The 18,617-nt window shown below is 35.2% G+C and overlaps 4 protein-coding genes across 6 annotated transcripts; 3 read left to right on the top strand and 1 right to left on the bottom strand.

Annotated features, from left to right (window-relative positions):
• Window positions 1-1,925: 1,925 nt before the first annotated feature.
• LOC112728147 (uncharacterized) lies at window positions 1,926-3,561 on the top strand. The gene is made up of 2 exons (XM_025778179.1): window positions 1,926-2,591; window positions 2,740-3,561. The coding sequence occupies exons 1-2, from the start codon at window positions 1,926-1,928 to the stop codon at window positions 3,559-3,561; spliced, it is 1,488 nt and encodes a 495-aa protein (XP_025633964.1).
• A 4,275-nt stretch (window positions 3,562-7,836) lies between these two features.
• On the bottom strand, window positions 7,837-8,403 carry LOC112719997 (dirigent protein 22-like). The gene has a single exon (XM_025770780.3). It carries the CDS (start codon window positions 8,401-8,403, stop codon window positions 7,837-7,839), a length of 567 nt encoding a protein of 188 aa, XP_025626565.1.
• Window positions 8,404-9,312: 909 nt separating this feature from the next.
• On the top strand, window positions 9,313-12,320 carry LOC112751142 (GTP-binding protein At2g22870). 3 transcript variants are annotated; one of them, XM_072220369.1, is made up of 5 exons: window positions 9,313-9,564; window positions 10,074-10,613; window positions 10,752-10,821; window positions 11,309-11,471; window positions 11,578-12,320. In XM_072220369.1, the coding sequence occupies exons 2-5, from the start codon at window positions 10,217-10,219 to the stop codon at window positions 11,785-11,787; spliced, it is 840 nt and encodes a 279-aa protein (XP_072076470.1). In that variant the 5' UTR covers window positions 9,313-9,564; window positions 10,074-10,216; the 3' UTR covers window positions 11,788-12,320. The 3 variants fall into 3 exon arrangements, with proteins under 3 accessions (XP_072076470.1, XP_025655984.1, XP_025655987.1); XM_025800199.3 differs by having other exon boundaries at window positions 9,345-9,564; window positions 10,074-10,821; XM_025800202.3 differs by having other exon boundaries at window positions 9,427-9,564; window positions 10,157-10,821.
• A 1,497-nt stretch (window positions 12,321-13,817) lies between these two features.
• On the top strand, window positions 13,818-17,349 carry LOC112751125 (uncharacterized). The gene is made up of 10 exons (XM_025800180.2): window positions 13,818-13,971; window positions 14,379-14,560; window positions 14,699-15,313; window positions 15,397-15,474; window positions 15,587-15,911; window positions 16,002-16,201; window positions 16,439-16,515; window positions 16,615-16,716; window positions 16,859-17,045; window positions 17,141-17,349. The coding sequence occupies exons 1-10, from the start codon at window positions 13,818-13,820 to the stop codon at window positions 17,228-17,230; spliced, it is 2,010 nt and encodes a 669-aa protein (XP_025655965.2). The 3' UTR covers window positions 17,231-17,349.
• The last annotated feature ends 1,268 nt before the right edge of the window (window positions 17,350-18,617 follow it).

Here is an 18,617-nt window from a genome sequence, read left to right as displayed (position 1 = left end):
AATGTTAAGAAAACAAAAATTAACTAGTCTTGCGGAAGGAAATATTTTTTCATAGATGAGAGAATCATCAATTGATACTAGTAAGTCTTAATCATACAACCATCAAAGACCAAATTAAAAACATTGGTGTAGTAGTGTAGTAAACTTTAAAATAAAATAATAACTAAAATGAGTAAAGTGTTGTTTTTGTTCCTAATATTTGGGGTAAGTCCTATAATTGTCCCTAACGTTTCATTCGTCCTATTTTTGTCCCCAACGTTCCTAAATTGATTCAATGGTACCCCATCGTTAATCCCACTCACGGAACAGTAACGGAGATGCCTACGTGGACGCGAGACGTTAGTAACCCCAAACATGTGTATTGACTGGAGGTTCACTTCACGCGTAATGTTTTCTTTGACCATACGAAACGCTTGCAGTTTAAGGGAAACGAAACACTTCACATTCCACCCACACCTCCTGAACCCTACTGATTATTGCTCCTCTGTTCTTCGCGCTCGATTAGAAAGGAAGAAGACAGATTGAAGCGAGTTGGTGGTTGGGTGCTACCTACACACGAGAGCTTTGCCTCGTGTTGGTGGTTATGAAAACTTCGAAACGGCACAGAGCGAAAAGGTATGTGCAATGTATGTTTGATTTTTGTTTGGCCGGAATAGTTTATGCAAGTAAAAATGTTAATGCATAGGGTTTCTGTGATTGCAATGTTATTGCTCTTAGGGTTTGGGGTTGTTGATGTTAGTAGAGTCTTTTGAACCTGTGTTTCTGCATATTGATTACCGTTGTTTTATGGTTTGTGTCATAGGAACAGAAGCGGAAGAGATGAGTCATTTTAGTGTTAAAATTTATCACCAGGGAATGTTTCGGCTTCAAGGAGGTACTGTTAGGTATTTGGGTGGGGAGACGTCCATCGTAGACTACTGTGATGAGGATGAATGGAGTTTGATTGAGGTGTATGAAATAGTAAGTAGACAGGGGTATTTGAAGAAGGATATTGCTGCGATGTGGTATAAAGCTGTGAATGCTGGGTTAGAGGACGGATTGACCATGCTTAAAACCGACAAAGATGCAATGGATATGGCAAGAATTGGGGTAAAGGATGACATGGTTGAGGTGTATGTTGTGCACAAGACAAGTGAGGTGGGAGAAGTTGTGCAACCTGGGCAACTTACTGCTCCTGCTAAAGAAGGTGATCAAGCTGGGCCTGGCCCAATTGTTGTGTATGATGGCCCTGGTGTTGGGTCAAAGGCAGCTACTGATGGGCCAACTGATGGGCCTAATGATGGGCCTACTGAAGTGGAAGAGGTTGGGTCTATGAGTGAGGGATCCTGTGAGGTTGTAAAGAGTGATGGTGCTGTTGAAGAAGAGGAGGAGGGGAGTGAGACATCTGAAGATGAGGACTATGAACCCAGGGGGAGTGAAAGCTCATGGACTTCTGATTCGATTGCTGGGAATGCATCAACTCACAGTCTTGGTAGTCTTGATTTTGGTGACAGTGATGATGAGAGGGAGGGAGCTGAAGGCTTAGTTGATGTGAACATCACAGAAGAGGGGGAAAAGAGTCTGCACCCAATTAGTCTCATGGTCAATCATCACAACCAGCTGCACAAAATCTTGGTAAGGAAAAAGTTGTAGGGGGTTTTGGTGATGAGGATACAGGTTATAACAGTGAGGAGTTCCTGGATACTCCATTTAGTGATGATGAGGATGGCACGAGAAAGAGATATCCCATACACAGGCCGTTGAAGAACATGAGTGAATACACTTGGGAGGTGGGAACTTTGTATGTGTCAAGGGAGGAGTTCAAAGACTGTGCCACTGCATATGCTGTCAGCAGTGGCAGGGGTTTGAGATTCACAAAGGTGGATCTGAAGAGGGTTAAAGTGGAATGTGTGGAGGGATGTGATTAGTACGCATACTGTGAAAAGATGAAGCATGAGCATAGTTGGCAGTTGAAGAGTTGCAACAACAAGCACAATTGCTCTAAGGAGCTGAAGATTGGAATCATGCATGCAAGGTGGTTGAGTAAGGTTTTCTTGAACAAAATTGCTGAGAACCCAAAGATTAAGTTAACCACATTAATGAGGAAAGCATACACAAAATGGAATGTGGAGTTGACCAAATCTAAGGCCTCTAGAGTTAGACAGTTTGCTCTGGATGAGTTGCAGGGGACATATGTGGAGCAGTACAGAAGATTGTATGACTACTGTCATGAGTTGCTGAGGACCAACCCTGGGTCATCAGTGCATCTGAAGGTTCAGAGGCCTCCTGAATTTGCTTCTGAAAGACCAGTGTCAGGGGTAGATTTAAGGCCCAGGTTTGAAAGGATATATGTGATGTTGGATGCTTGTAGGAAGAGTTTTATGGCTTGTAGGCCAATAATTGGATTGGACGGCTGTTTTCTAAAAACACCTTATGGAGGTTGGCTACTGACTGCTATGGGTTGGGATCCAAACGATCAAATCCTGCCAATAGCATATGCAGTTGTGGAAGCTGAAACAAAGGACTCGTGGACATGGTTTCTCCAGCACCTGTGTGATGACCTGGGAGTAGACAAAATCAGGACCTGCACCTTCATGTCTGACCAACAGAAGGTACATGTGTTTTATTTTGATTGATACTTAATTACAAGTGTTCTAGTTAATTACATGTGTTTTATTTTGTTTGATACTTAATTACAAGTGTTCTAGTTAGCATGTAACATTCTATATTTTGTGCCAACTTTTCTTATACTCAAAACAGGGGTTAGTTCCAACTTTTGAGGAGCTTCTGCCTAGAGTTGACCACAGATTTTGTGTCAGACATCTGTATGCAAATTTCAAGAAGAGATATCCAGGAATCCAGTTGAAGCTAATGATGTGGAATGTTGCCAAGGCAACTTATCTTCAAGAATGGGAAAGGAGGATGAGTGAGATACAGAAGGTAGATCAGGGAGCATACAACTATCTCATGGAGATTCCAACAAAGTACTGGTGTCGTCACAGGTTTGAGTGTAGACCTAGGTGTGACACTTTAATTAACAATATGTGTGAAGTTTTTAATTCTATTCTGGTTGAGGCTAGGGAGAAGCCAATAGTAACTATGCTAGAGGATATCCGGGTTTACATCATGAAACGTTGTGCTGACAACAGGGACAGAATAGTGCCTTACAATAGAGATGTGTTGCCCAGAATTAGGATTAAGGTAGAAAAACAAGCCGAACTAAGTGGTCAATGGGTGAGTGTGTATGCTGGACGTGATAAATATGAGGTGGTTAGCATTCAGGGGGGTAAGAAAAAATTTGTGGTTGATCTTAGGCATCATGAATGCTCATATAGGAAGTTTCAACTATCTGGAATTCCTTGTGCACATGCCATGACATGCATAAGAAAAATGTGTTTCAATGTGGATTCATATGTTGCTGATTACTACAAAAAGGCTGCATACATCTCTTGCTACCAGCATGTTGTCTACTCAGTTAATGGGCCAAACCTTTGGGACAGAACTCAATTCGAGGATGTGTTGCCTGCAACTTATAGAAAAACCTATTGGGAGGCCAAAGAAGAAGAGGGCACGAGGTGCTGATGAGCAGGCTACTAGGACTAGACTGTCTCGTGAAGGGCAACAGCAAAAGTGCTCTTACTGTTTGTGTTCTGGCCATAACAAAAGGCGTTGTCCAAAAAAGCGCAAAGTCAGACCAAACCCAACTGTAACAAATTTTAATTATGTGTTTATTCTGTTTCTTAATTGTGTCTTTGGTTATTTATTCTGTTTCTATTTTGTCACCAGGTTAACAATGTTGCTACTTCTACTTTAAGGGGGAGAAAAAGGCAAGGAGTCAGAAAAAGTTCCAGACTATCTGCTAAGATAGATTCTGGTAAGGCTGCTGATAGTGGAAGTAGGAAGCAAAGGGGCAGCAACAACAAACCACCCTCACACCCAAAGAGGAAGCCACCTGTGAGCTCCCAACAATCACAAGCTGCTTCGAAGAGGGCCAAAGTGAATCATTCACAGACTGCTTCTGCACCAGCCCCAACAACTACAAGGGTACTGCTAAGCCCAGTGAAGAGGGTCACCCAGTCTCAGCTCAGGTTCATGGCCAGGACACCACCAAGAGCATGGAAGAAAGTGGAATGACTTTGTTTCACTTGTTACAAATTTTGTATTTTGCCTTTTGTATCAGCCTAAGAACTATGGTTGTTGGTTTCACTATTTTCAATTTGGTTTTGCTACTGCTACTATAGTAAAACTGTTTAGCATCTATGTTGACTTATATTTCTAGTTCTAAGACATCTACTTAGGAATGTATGTATCTTAAGTTGCTGACTATTGCCTATCTATACCATATGGTTGATTTTAATGCTTTATGTTTGCTCTATTTCACTGTTTCATTTAATCATTTCTGCTGATAGTTACCTCCCTATTTGTACCATGAGAATGTAAACTAAATACATAAAAGTGGATAACAACAAATTTTCATTCAAGTTCGTTCAATCAACAGGTTACATTACATACAAAATTACAGACAACACATTGCCAACACATTACACTAGCCACTATGTTCTGCAGCCTTACTGCAAAAAGAACCTCCCATTTCTTGTTGATGAAAATTTTTCACACAGCAAAATTATAGCGCATGTCCATCCAACCAGACCAACTGCTACTGTCATTCTCAACATCCTCTCAACTGTTGTCACTTTACCCTTCAAGCATGTGATTCTTCTTTTCAATCGAGGAACTTGTGGCTCTTGCTCTGACTCTGCCCACACAAAGTACCCACACTCTTTTCCAATCTACGCAAAAACTAAAAGAAAATCCCAATCAAAAAACCAAATAACAGTCATACCCAGATGCAAAGTTTTCTACTTACCCCATAGTTAACACAGCCCCAGAACCTCCGTCCCGGATTTTCTGCCGTTGACGAAGTCGCAAGCACTGGCCTCTCCCCATAGTAACAAGTTCTTCTCCGTCAACGACCTTGGCTGCTGTTTTGACCTGAAGTAAAGCTACTACTCGGCGCCTGGGAGCCCTGCGATGCCATGGGCTCAGCAATCAACTTCAACAGAGACGGCGATGGTGAGAAGGAGAAGCTATAGGAGACGCACGCTGCAATTAGGGTTTCAACATCCTTTTAAATTAAATTTTCAATTTTTTTCCCAAATTCTCAGTAACGGTCACCAGGGACAAAGTTTGCCAGAGTGGACAAAGCGATCCACGTAGGCATCTCCGTTACTGTTCCGTGAGTGGAATTAACGGTGGGGTAACATTGAATCAATTTAGGAACGTTGGGGACAAAAATAGGACGAATGAACCGTTAGGGATAATTATAGGACTTACCCCAAACGTTGGGGACAAAAATAACACTTTACTCTAACTAAAATTAAGACAGTGTGCAATTATTGCTTCATAATATTTTTATTGCAATAATCCGATACACGATATATTAAAAAGAGTCACTCAAATAAAGACGCTGAAAATATCTTTTTATAAAGATGTTTTTTAATAATTAAAATTTAATACATATAATTAATTAAATCGTATTATTTTTATTAAAATTAGACTAGACAAATTGATTTAACAAAAAAATGGTGAATCAAATCTTGAACTGGTCTAAATTAATATTATTTTTTATAAAAAATGACTACAATACCCTATTATAAAAAATAACTAAAATACTTTTATTATATATATTAATTTTGAAAATCCTAAATTTTAGCATTTTATTTTTCTATCGTAGGTTAAGATTATATATATATATATATATATATATATATATATATATATATATATATATATAAGAATATTTTAATCATTCTTTATAATAAGAGTATTGTAGTTATTTTTTATAAAAAAAATAATATTAATTTAAATCAGTTTAAGATTTAATTCACCATTTTTTCAATTAAATCAATTTACCTAATTTAATTTTAACAAAAATAACATAATTTAATCAATTATATATATTAAATTTTAATTACTAAACAACATCTTTAAAAAAAGAGTTTTAGCCGTCTTTGCTCCTTATATTAAATCATGAACAAACAAATTAAATATTACAACAATCTTTTCCCCTCTTAAGTCTTTAATCCATGACCAATCATGAGTATACAATGGGATCTAACATGCATTCTGAGGCGGTTTTATAATTACTTTCCGCTTTTATTGTACAAATTTAAAAATAGGAATTTTTTTCTAAAATTTAATTTTAATGTAGGTTAATAGTTATTTCATTAAATTTATAGGTTTAGATCATTTAAAAAAATTTAAAAATTATTTATTTTTTATGATGTAATAATACAACTATATATATATAAATTTTTTCTATGAAAATTAAATATTTTGTATTTATTTAAATAAAATATTACAATCTTATTAATGTCTACTATACATTGATATCATAACAGTTAAAACTTTCACATATGGAATTTTCTGTTACAATCATATCAAATATATATCAAAATTAACCACTAAATTAATTATTAATTTAAAATATATATTAAAATATAAAATATATTTTAAAAATAAATTAAACCATAATTTACACATAAATAATATATAATAATAAGATATTTCATATTTTTTTAACACATAATATTTTTTATTAAAATTTATTATTTTTAGCCATCATTTAGTCATTAATTTAATTTCTTTAATCTAATAATCCAACAACATACTTTATCATATACTTTAAAAAAACATAGAAAAACAATACTTATACTAAACAACAGGTTAAAAAAAATGTTTAATTAATTTTAAAAATAAGATTTTTAATAATCATAATATCAGAACTTAACCTAATTCTATTTTCACTCCCATTCATCCTACAAATCCTAATCTCTTTCAGTATAGTTTGTCGCGCCTCCACCCTATTCTTCTTCTTCTTTGCATCGGTGTCGCCTCCTCCTAGCTCTCTCGTATCGTAATCCTCCACCGCACCACGTCCAACGTCGCCTCTTCCTCCCTCGTGTTGCCATCCTCCATCATGCCGCGCCCCCGCCCTCGAGTCACCCTATTCAAAGAAACATCCAATCCATTATTAAAGAAACATCGAAAAACATAAAAAGAAACATCCATTATCACTATGAGTCGACCAGATGAGCAGCTGCATTGATTGTTCAAATGGTGCGACGCAGGGAGGGTTCGAAACGATTGCCGGTGTCGCTTTTGGGGAGCACAGACGTGATCAAACGCAGGGGAAAAGAGGACCAACTTCTTTGTTCAGAACATGCGGCGGTGATGATTGCAGGGAGAACGGTCGAGGCGTGATGGAGGTGAGAAGAAGGCGCGCAACGGCAGCATCGCTTGCAGAGAGAACAAGAACGACATGACGCATGGGAGAAGAAAGTGCAACAGCAACATCAAGAGCAGGAGCAGTGCAACACGGGGGGAGAAGAAGGTACAATGGCAGCGTCGGTTGCAAGGAGCACAGGAACGAAACAATGTATGGAAGAAGAAGGTGCAACGGCTGCGAACGCATTGCTTCTTCAGACAGTGGCAGCAACAGCGAAGTGCATTGGTGACGGCACGACCAAGAAAAGGGAGTGAAGCGACTACGTTAAAAAAAGAAAAAGGTGGTGTCGTAGAAGGTGAAAGGCTAGAGTTGTGGGAGTATAAATGGGGTGGGATGTTTTTTATTTTAATGGGTCTAAGATACAGTCCATTGTTACATTATTCGCATCTTCCGTTGTTTACTCTACTTTTAAATGTTAATAACTAAATTAATGACTAAAAACAATAAATTTTGATGTTCTTCTAACATTTCACTTTTTTATTTTCTTAACCTTTTGCATTGCAACACAACGGCACCAATAGCAATACCAACTGTCATAAGTGCAACCAAAATCTAATCCTTGGTTAGCATCAATAATGATAAACATAAACATCGTACTGAACCGCAGTATCAAGAGTCTTAGGATCCGAAGATATAGTCCTCAATTCAGCATACCCTTTAGCAAACCTAAAATGCCCGCTGCCACCAACAACATCCAACTCCCTAACTACCTTACTGAAGATCGGATTCCTTCCCATGGCGGTTATGGAGCTTCCATGGTACCTTCCCTCGTAGAACACAATATTCTCAATCATCAGAAGATCAATCTCGGTTTCCGATGCCGAGACATAGACACCCTGAGCTCTTCCAACAACCTTGGAGCTCACATTCGGTCCTATGGTCAAAGCTATGTCTATGGCTCTAATTGAACCAAATTTTGCGGTGGTGTTGTATTTTGGAACTGGTGAAACTATTTCGATTGATGTTGCGTTTGGTTCTGAAAATTTCTCTTGCCAATAGAATCTGAAGTGGGATAAGGTTTGTTCTTTGTGTAGGTTAAGTGATTTGGGTTCTATGGAGTTGTCAAGAAAGGTGGCTGAAGAAGTGAAGATGATAAAGAATAAGAAGAGGGTGATGAGGTTCTTTTGGGCGATCATGGTTTCTTATTTGTTCTTGGATTTTATTTTTGAGTTATATTTCTACTTTGTTCTCTATTATTTATATACTACTTGCGCGTCAAGTGGAAGGAGAAATATTCACAACTATCACTTCATACGAAAATAACTATATCTAGATTTTTACCAAAAATTAAATACATACATAGTAATACAACTTTATCCAACTTTTTGCCTCTAATTAAATTGGTTTGAATAAATCTACTATTAATGCAATAAATTCACAATTACGAATAGTATTTTGGGAAATTGAATATTCATAAAAATATTTATTTAGTAATAAAATTCATAAATAATTAAATAATTTTTGCTTGACATATTTCAAATCTTATTATGTATTATTTATTTATTTTATTTGTTTGTATAAAACTAGTCATTTTAAATTTTGAATACAAGATACTTGTCGTCAAATTAATATAAATAAACACTCAATGAAGAATATCATTAGAAAAAAATTAGAATTTGTTAGAGAATCAATTAGAAATGAAGCAAATTCAAGTCAATTAGTTAAAAAATAAGTTCGCTATAAAAAAAATAATAAACAACTTCCTACTATCCTAAAATTTTTCAAAAATTTATAATATAACATTAATATCTAATTAATAAAAAATAAATAATATTAGATGACTAATAAATATTATAATTTTTTGTGTGACTATCAATAATTTACACATTTATTAATATTTTAAATATAAAAAATATATAATTTGTATCTATATTTTTTAAAATTTTAATAGTCATATTTTTTAAAATTTATACACATAAATTAATAAAATTTATTTATTACAAATAATTTAATATTTATACAAATCAAAGATAACAAAAAAAATTAAAAATTACTGCCACAAAGAGTTTCTCATAAAAAAATTATAATAAAAATAACTGCAAAATATATATAAACAAAAATATTTAATAAATCGATTGAACTAGCAACGGTTTGACCGGCTCAGCCGTTTTGCAATTAAGAAATCTGTTGCTACCTTCCCCTTCCGCCAGCGTCGCTGCCGCCGCCGTCGCTACTCTGTTGAGTCCGTTCAACTCCTGCGCCGCCGCCATTCTCCATTTCTCTTCCTGCATCGCTACTCCCCTTCGTTGCCGCCAGCGTCTCTGCTCGCCTCTCCGGCCGCTTCTCCTTCGTCCCTGGTAAGACTCACTGCTCTCTCATTTGCTTCGTGAATTTGATTTTATCCTAATTAATAATAAGTTTCTGATAATGTAATTTTTTTTATATTTTAAAATTCTATTTTGCTTCATGAATTTCAGAATTTGATTTTGATTTTGTGATGTTGTTACTTTTTGGCTGTTGTTGTTTGTTAATAATTAATACATGCCGTTCTGATTGCTTTGGATGTTTGACTTGTTGGTTGTTCTGTTTGTTAATCATGTTAGCTATTATTGTATTTTCATTTTTCACCATATATCCCTTTCTGCCATGCTGTGTTCATGTCATTCCTCCCTCGCAGTCCAAGAAACTCCCATGAACATTTACTGATGTAGTGCGTGGTTTATCATTAATTAGAGATTTTTTATTTTGATGTGTTGAACTTGAATGTGAAACTTTAGGGATGAAATAACAAATTATTATGTGAGCATGTGATTTTTTTAATTTTATTGTTATTGAATCACTGAATTTATATATTTAATTAAACCAGTTTGATTTCACTGCCGAATCTGTTCTCACAAGTCACAACCTTGTGATTGACACATGGCTTCATGGCAAACGAAAACCCTCCAGGGCTCGAGGCACCGATAGATCATAATCCAGTTGCATCAAGGAGACTGAAGAAGGATAACAATGGCGCTAAGAACTCACTTCTTCACTCTCACTCTCCAAATCCCATTTCATTCATCATCATCATCTTTCTCTGTCACCATTCCCGGCAAAACCAGCACCCATTCGCTCCTCTCTTTGTGGCGCCCTCTTTCCTATTCAACAACCTCCTCCTCTGCAGCTGCCATCCCCCCTTCACCTCCACCTGCACTCCTCCGAATGGTGCTGTTCGTTCCACCGGGAGTGGAGCCCCATGAAGTCAACGAGTCAATGGTGCTTCCGGGATCCAACATTATAATCGGACCCTATGCAGGCGATGCTCGCATTAAGGGTGTGGAGTTCGTAAAGAGCAGTGGCAGGGCCAAGGACTGCCCCAAAGATGACCGACCTGAATTCGCCATATTAGGTCGCTCCAATGTTGGCAAGTCTTCTCTTATTAATGCCCTTGTTCACAAGAAAGAAATTGCCCTCACCTCTAAGAAACCAGTCTTATTAATGCCCTTGTTCACAAGTCGTCTTCTTCTTCTTGTAGATTTAATTTGGTTTGTTGCACTTATAGGGAAGACTCAGCTTATCAATCACTTCTTGGTCAACAAAAGCTGGTACCTTGTGGATTTGCCTGGTTATGGGTCAGTCACTCACTCACAGCAATACTCAAATGTGTTTATATAATATAGTACCATTTCTAAGGTGTACTTGCTAATTATAGTTGTTTCTGTTATTCGTTTTCACTGAGGGGCAAATTAACGAATTCAACACGGTAACATTATTAACTACATGTTATTAGTGTAAATTTTGCAAAGCTGATTCATTTTCCTTATTTGCTCCATAAAGGTCTCATTTGTGGGGGGAGGAGGATATTCATTTATTCTAAAACAGTGGAGCTAAGCTAGGTATCCTCCTTGCCTGACATGGTTAATAATAATTAAAGCTTCTCTAAATACTTTCGGTAGTTATGTTGCTCAACGGGCTTGCCATGTTTTCTTCAATCCATGTCCTTTTTTCCCCGTTGAGGTTCCTTTTAGGGTTGAAGGGGATTGAGCACTGTTGATTGGTGATATTGCTATGAATTAGTTTGATGGAAAAGTTTTCCTCATGTGTTTGAGTATTATGCAGCTTTGCTAAAGCGCCCGAAGCTGCTAAAATGGACTGGTGCTCGTTCACCAAGGGGTACTTTTTGAATAGAGATACCCTGGTGGCTGTCTTGCTTCTCATTGATGCAAGTGTTCCACCTCAAAAGATCGACCTGGATTGTGCGAATTGGCTCGGACGCAATAATGTATGATGCTTTTTTCATATCGAGCCCCGAAATTAATGCTGTTATATGTTGAGATTCTGAAACCAAGTCCAAATATCATTAATGGTTAAAGCTCCATGAATTTCAGATACCAATCACTTTTGTTTTCACAAAATGTGACAAAATGAAGGTGGCAAAGGGAAAAAGGCCTGATGAGAACATAAGGGATTTTCAAGAAATAATCAGGCAAAACTACAAGATACATCCCCCTTGGATCATGACTAGCAGTGTATCTGGAATGGGCAGGGATGAGCTTCTCTTGCACATGTCACAGCTGAGAAACTACTGGGATCAGTAGAAGGAATTCTCAAATAGTCAAATCCAAATACACGTAACGCTCTACAAGAACATGCATGAGCAAGTTGAAATCACAGGAAAAGTTGCAACTTCATAGATGAATCGCGTGGAAAAGCTATGGGGTTCAATTATATTACCCATGGTATTTCAGCTGGATCTTTCTTCAGGATCTTTGTTCTCCTTGAGCTGCAGCCTTATGTTGACCATATATTACATGGGATCCAGCTTGAGTTGTTGCATGGTACTGGATCTTTATACGATCAAGACCAAAAAAAAAAAAGATCTTTATACGATGATTCGTTAAGTTTAGTCCTACACTCCTGCTAAATGTTTATAGGACTAGAAAATTGCAGGGAAATGCCATTTCTTTGGCTTTTATGTTACACTCTGCAACTTTTGCAATAGCGAAAAAATGTAGATGTTTTGATGTATTTTTTGAGTCAGATAAACAAAGCTATTGGAACTCAACAGCAGCAATAGCAACTGCCACTGCAATCATAAACTAAAACCTTGGTCAGCATCAATAATGAAAAACGTAAATATCGTATTGAGCAGAAGTATCAAAAGGGTATTTTAAGAAAAAGCTTTTAATTTTCACTAGAGGACTAAAATAGAATAAAATAAAACTTTTATGATAAAAATAGAACATTTTAAGTATTAGGAACCAAATTAGAACTTAAGTCAAATGTTAAAGGCTAAAATAGTATTTTACCCAACATTGTTTTACGTGAATAGTGTGTCAAACTAAATTCTATTTATATCGTTCAAATGCATGTCAAACTTGAAAAAAAAAATTGTCAAACGATAAGCATCTAATTGACTTAGGTGGCTTGATAATCATTCTTAAACAAAATTAGTTCCAAGAACACTTTAGATTAGACTAATCTAATTTGAGATAGATTAATGAGACCATTGAATTTCAGATTTTTTTTTTATGGTGGTAAGTGCAAATTGCAAAATAAAACAAAAACTACGTGTGCAGCACAATCAACGAATTATTTTACCAATAGTTTGTGTTGGTAAGTGGTAACATAAGATATCAATGCTATTCACAAAAATAATGCCAAATCCATGCTAAGCATAAACAATATATGAACCGTCCATATATTTTTTATTTTGATTTTTATAAAAGTTATCATTAACATTAAAAAGTCAATATGTTTTCTATTTTCTTTTTTTCCTATCAAAATGCATGTTTTTGAATATTTCTTATAGTAATCATAAATAAAATGTGATGAATGTGAAAAGAAGGTTCTCCATAGCCTTCCCTTTCGTAATTTTGTTTTATTTTATATTTTGTAAATTGAGTTTTAAAACATAAAATACTTTAAAAATAAAATAAAAAATTAATAATTTTAAGTAATCTAAATCAAACTAGCCAAACTTACTACCATTAAAAGTATATTTCTAAAGATAGGTAAAATTTACCATAACACCACTCACACAAAAAATATTCACCAGGGGTGTTTTATTTATTTTTACATTTCACCATTTCCTATATAAACCGTTCCTCATATTTGTTGCTTCGTGATATTTACAAAAATCTTTCTCTACTTCACAAGTATCTCTCTCATTATGTTAGTTTAATTCTCTTTCTTACTGATCATGTAGAAACTTATAAAATTCATAACATTTTTATTTAATATGACTTTCATGATTACTTGTAATTTGCAAATACAGTGATAGGAATGAATGATAATGATACTGATAATGTGACTTTCTTGATTACTTAAACAAAATCTTAGCTGCAATGTCAATATAGTTCTGTAAGATGATTAATGTGATTTATTAGTCTTATGTTTCAATCTTTTGGTCTAGTGAATAGTGATATTTGTGAAGGTTCTCTCTTTTATTCAAAAAAATAAAAAATAAAAAACAAAGCTTTATAATTGATAATTGATAACTTACACTTACATAATGCACTGAAGGTGTTTGAACTTTTGCTCATTTGAATGATACATATCTTTTGTGCACTTGATTATGCCATTCATTATTGTTAGTGAAAAAAATCTTTTCTCCTCCTATACCAGGATGGGTGCAGGTAGGAAAACACAACCTGTTGGTCCACCATATTCAGAGATCAGTTTTCCATTCTGTCGAAATCTAAGGAAGAATCAACTTGGTGGTGTCATATTTGGTTGCAAGAACAGTACATTGAAAGAATGCTTATCTAAACAACTCTTTGGTTAGTCTTTTTTGCAACCGTTTGATTTTTATTATATTCTTTGTAATAGATACTAGTAGCAATTGAGATGTGATATTTATACTCACTCTTGTATCCTAAGTCATGTGTCGACTTGGTATGTGTGTAAACAATGAGTGTACAAAACAATTCTATAGCGATTAGTGTGAGCAATACTATTCTACATTTGAAAATTGACATCATGTTGTTGTGTTCATACAAGTCTTTCATCCGGCACTAGTACCTTTAACTTAAATTCTATTAGAGCTTGAAACTAGTATGATCAATATCATAAAATTGTTTTTACCAAGGATATTGACAAATCTCAAAGCATTATAGTGACTTCCCCTGAATTTAAATGTGAGTTGCTTATGTTATCTTCTGCTTATCGGAATTTTTATTTGTTGCAGGCTTACCAGCTCTGCATTATTTCTATGTGAAGAACATTGAACCTGGGTTGCCACTGTTTTTGTTCAACTATAGTGATAGGAAGATTCATGGTATTTTTGAGGCAGCTAGCAAAGGACAAATGTATATTGATCACCATGCTTGGTCTGTGGATTGTTCAGAGATAACACAATATCCTGCACAGGTAGACTTGCTATCTAATTAACTGCTAAAAACTTGTTAATATGGATTAGGATAATGCTTATATGACTAAAGATGATAGTGATCATGATTTGTCAAAAAGGCCTTTAGATTAAGTACTTTCTTGTTTGATAATGTTAAGGTGAAAGTTCGCGTCCGACTTCAGTGCCAGCCATTGTCTGAAGATAGATTTGGACAAATAATCAAAGAAAACTACTTCAGTCGTAACCATTTCTGGTTTGAGCTAGACCACATACAAGCAAACAAGCTGAACTCTCTACTAGTGTTTTCAGCATTTGCACCTGCTACTCCTTCGCCGCAGAGTATGAAGTGGAGGGCAGTACCTCAACCTCTTCCATCACATGAAACTCCTCCAAAGAAAGGTGAATCATTCGAAATGCCTGAATCGGAGGCAGAGCATTTTACTGATTCGAGTGGAACAAACTCCATCGAGATAACTTCTTCCTTAGATGGAGATGATCAATTGGATACTCACATAGCTGTGAATGAGGTAAAAGAGGATGAAAAAGACCTTGTACACATGAAGCTAAAGGAATTGTCTCTTGGCCGCGAAATTCAAGACCTCTCTTCGCCGGACAATCCAAATGCAGCTCCCAATAACAACCCAAATGTCAATGAGGATGAGAATAATAATCAGTTCTCTGTCAAAAAGAGTGATCAAGAGGTTCCACCTGAAGTAGAGAAGAATGAAGAGAGTTTAAGCCCTCCGCTTGAGTATCAACAGTCGATAGAGCAGGTGGTTTAGATTGATGAAAGGAAATATCTTTACTGGTATAAACTACTTTTGTTTGCATGTAACTAACTTTAGTACTCTTGTAGATGAAGCAAGAGTTTGAAGAGCTGGCAACTTTCAAGAAAATGCAAACTCAGAAGAGTAGTTACCTTGAACGGAAGCTGGTACTCTTCCATATTATAGATACTGCCATATAATCAATATCTCGAAGTAGTCTTAGTCTATGTAATTGCACTCAGTTCCATTTTCATACTATTTATTTATGTATCTTTTCAGATTGAGGCGACATTGGAAATTCAGCATTTAAAAGATCGTTGTATAATGCTAGAATCTGCATGTAATCTTCCTCTAGCACCTGTTGAGAAGATAGCCATTGAATCATCTGAGGAGATGCACTTAGACAATAGAGAGTCATTGTTTCTAATAGGAGGTTTCGATGGAGAATCATGGTTATCAGCTATGGATTTGTATTGGCCTTCCCAGAATGTGGTCAAGTCTCTTAAGCCTATGAGCATAGTTCGCTCATATTCTTCGGTAGTAAAGTTAAATGGTGAAATTTATGTTTTCGGTGGTGGAGATGGTAATGTCTGGTATGACACAGGTGCGAGAACTTTTCCTAGTTTTCTAAATTGTGATTTTACACGGGGATGAATTGTTTTTCTAATCATTTTTATCTTCTATGCATATGTAGTTGAATCATACAGTCCATTCCACAACGAGTGGACTTCACGTCCTTCTTTGAATCAGAAGAAAGGATGCTTGGCTGGAGCTGCCTTGAGTGACAAGATATTTTCAGTTGGTGGTGGCGATGGAGATAGCTGTTTTTCAGACGTTGAGATGCTTGATTTGGAAGTTGGACGGTGGATTTCAACACGTTCAATGCTGAATAAGGTAAAGTTCATTGGCTTATTGGTGCATATAAGATCCGGATGTGAAAGATTATTTTGGGAAAACCAAATGATAGGTATCTCAAGGCTTGTATTAGCATAAGATATGACAGTTTAGGCATCTTTTCAGGGATTATAGTTTATCATTATCCATATCATTATGTCATCTTATACTCCATATCCATGAATTAATTATGTATCACCCAATTAAATGGTCATTTGTAATCTGTTGTATTTCCAGAGATTTGCAGTTGCTGCTGCAGAACTCAATGGTGCATTATATGTTACTGGTGGTTATAACGGAGTTGATTATTTGAAGTAAGATTTTGGGTTCATTTCTGCTTCTTTTATCATATCAATAATAGATATTATATTTTCTTAATGTATTAGTAGAGTGACCCTTCTCAATAATTTTAGGTCTGCTGAAAGATTTGATCCTAGGGAACATTCATGGACCAAAATACCAGACATGAATACAAGGCGGGGCTGCCACTCCATGGTTGTGTTGAATGGGAAATTGTGAGTTCAACTTTTTTATTACCTTCAATTTTGATTTTGCTGATCTGTTTAAGACTTGCACTAGTTTCTTTCCTAGTAACAACCTATGTGACTGATTTTGCTCTGTTATGATTTATGAACTACTTATCCATTCACCTTGTAGGCATGCACTTGGTGGCTTTGATGGAAGCACAATGGTGTCGAGCATTGAAGTGTTTGATCCTCGTCGCGAAGCATGGATAACCGGGGAACAAATGAATCAACCTAGGGGATATTTTGCTGCTGCTGTTGTTAAAGAAACTATACATGTAATTGGGGGAGTCAAGGTTGGAGAGAACATCGTAGAAAGGGTAAATTTGTTTACTAACGCTACTCTTAATTGTAATTCATTGGTACCTGTTCTATGCTGTGCTAATTGAATGTGTCTATGTATAATCATGGGCAGGTTGAGAATTATAAGGAGGATAACGGATGGCAAGAAACTTGCACAAAAATGGTTGGAAAAAGGTGTTTCTGTTCGGCTATTGCCCTTTAGGCAGCACAACAAAAGGTTATACAAGAGGTAACTTTCTAATGATGTCATGTAAAAGTTTTTCATAAGCATTTTTATCTGATAAAAAATGAATATTTATTTATCCTTAACTCTAGATTGTCACCTATATAAAAATGTATAAGCATTTATTTATTGTTTCTTCTGTAATGCATAAAATATTCAAGCATTGAAAATTGGATTTTTGCAGTGCAGCAAAATACTAATGTAAATTTGGTTACTCAATCAACTAGGCCTGACTTAGTTAATGTTATTTGTATCTTGCAGTTTTCTAAGTCAACACGGGTGAATTATGCTTTTTGGTGATAGCTATGCATAGCCTAATTAATTAAGCCCATATTAGCATCTTACTGAGCTAATTCTCTAAGTAATAAGCACTACTATATTAAACAAAGTATAAACTCTATCAAATAACTATATATTTTATAATTGAGTTAGTTTGAGGATTAAATAATTAAAACTTGATGAATTCTCGTAATACTCTAGAAAAATAAATAATATTATTAAATAATTGTTGAAAATTCTAGAACTTACAACAATTCAAAGGACATGAATAATTTGTAATCTAACTATACCATTTAATAAAATTATGCTCCACTTTAATTTAAGTAATGTATCTTAAGCCAATTATGGCAGCCTAATGGTTTATAGACTTTTATGATCATTTAGACATTGTTTAATTAGAGAGTGTTAGAGATATAATTATTAATATTACGTTTTTTTATTTGCTTAAATTTTGATATGAATAATTTTATGACAGAGAGAAGTAAAAAAAATTAAAAAAATATAAAATTTCTTTTATAAATTATCTAAAAAATTATAATTTTTCTTTTTTCTCTCTTATTTTTTCTTTATTTCTTTTCAACTAAATAAAGAAATAAAGAAAGTTTATAGTTTAAATTTTGATTCACTTGTATAGTTATATTATATCCCGAGTAATATTTCAAATTAGTTTTGAAAGCATTTTTATTTGTATAATTTAATTCTCAATAAATTTTAATCATCAAATTAGTTCTTAATTTTTTTATTTTGTTAGATATATCAATTTTTATTACTTCAAATTTTGGTAGAAAGTTAAAGGATTAATCTTAGTATACAAGCAATTAGCATTTACAAGTCTTACAAGTGCGGAACTTACTAAAACCCTAAACGCTCTCCAATTGATACGTACAAGTCACGCGCTATATAACAGAATTTAGTTTCAATCAAAATCAATGAACGCGCGAATATCTCTCTTCCAATCTTCAAAAGATTTCCTTACCTTCTTCGAATCTCTTGCCAAGTTTCTTCGTTCTCATTCTCGCGTTCTCCCCTAGTCTTTTGGATCCTTTTTCTTCTGCGTTTATCACTTCTTTAGTCTTCGTCATTCACC

The sequence above is a fragment of the Arachis hypogaea genome, chromosome 2 (assembly GCF_003086295.3).
Source record: "Arachis hypogaea cultivar Tifrunner chromosome 2, arahy.Tifrunner.gnm2.J5K5, whole genome shotgun sequence".
Lineage (NCBI taxonomy): Eukaryota > Viridiplantae > Streptophyta > Magnoliopsida > Fabales > Fabaceae > Arachis > Arachis hypogaea.
This window is presented reverse-complemented; position numbering and strand designations above follow the sequence as displayed.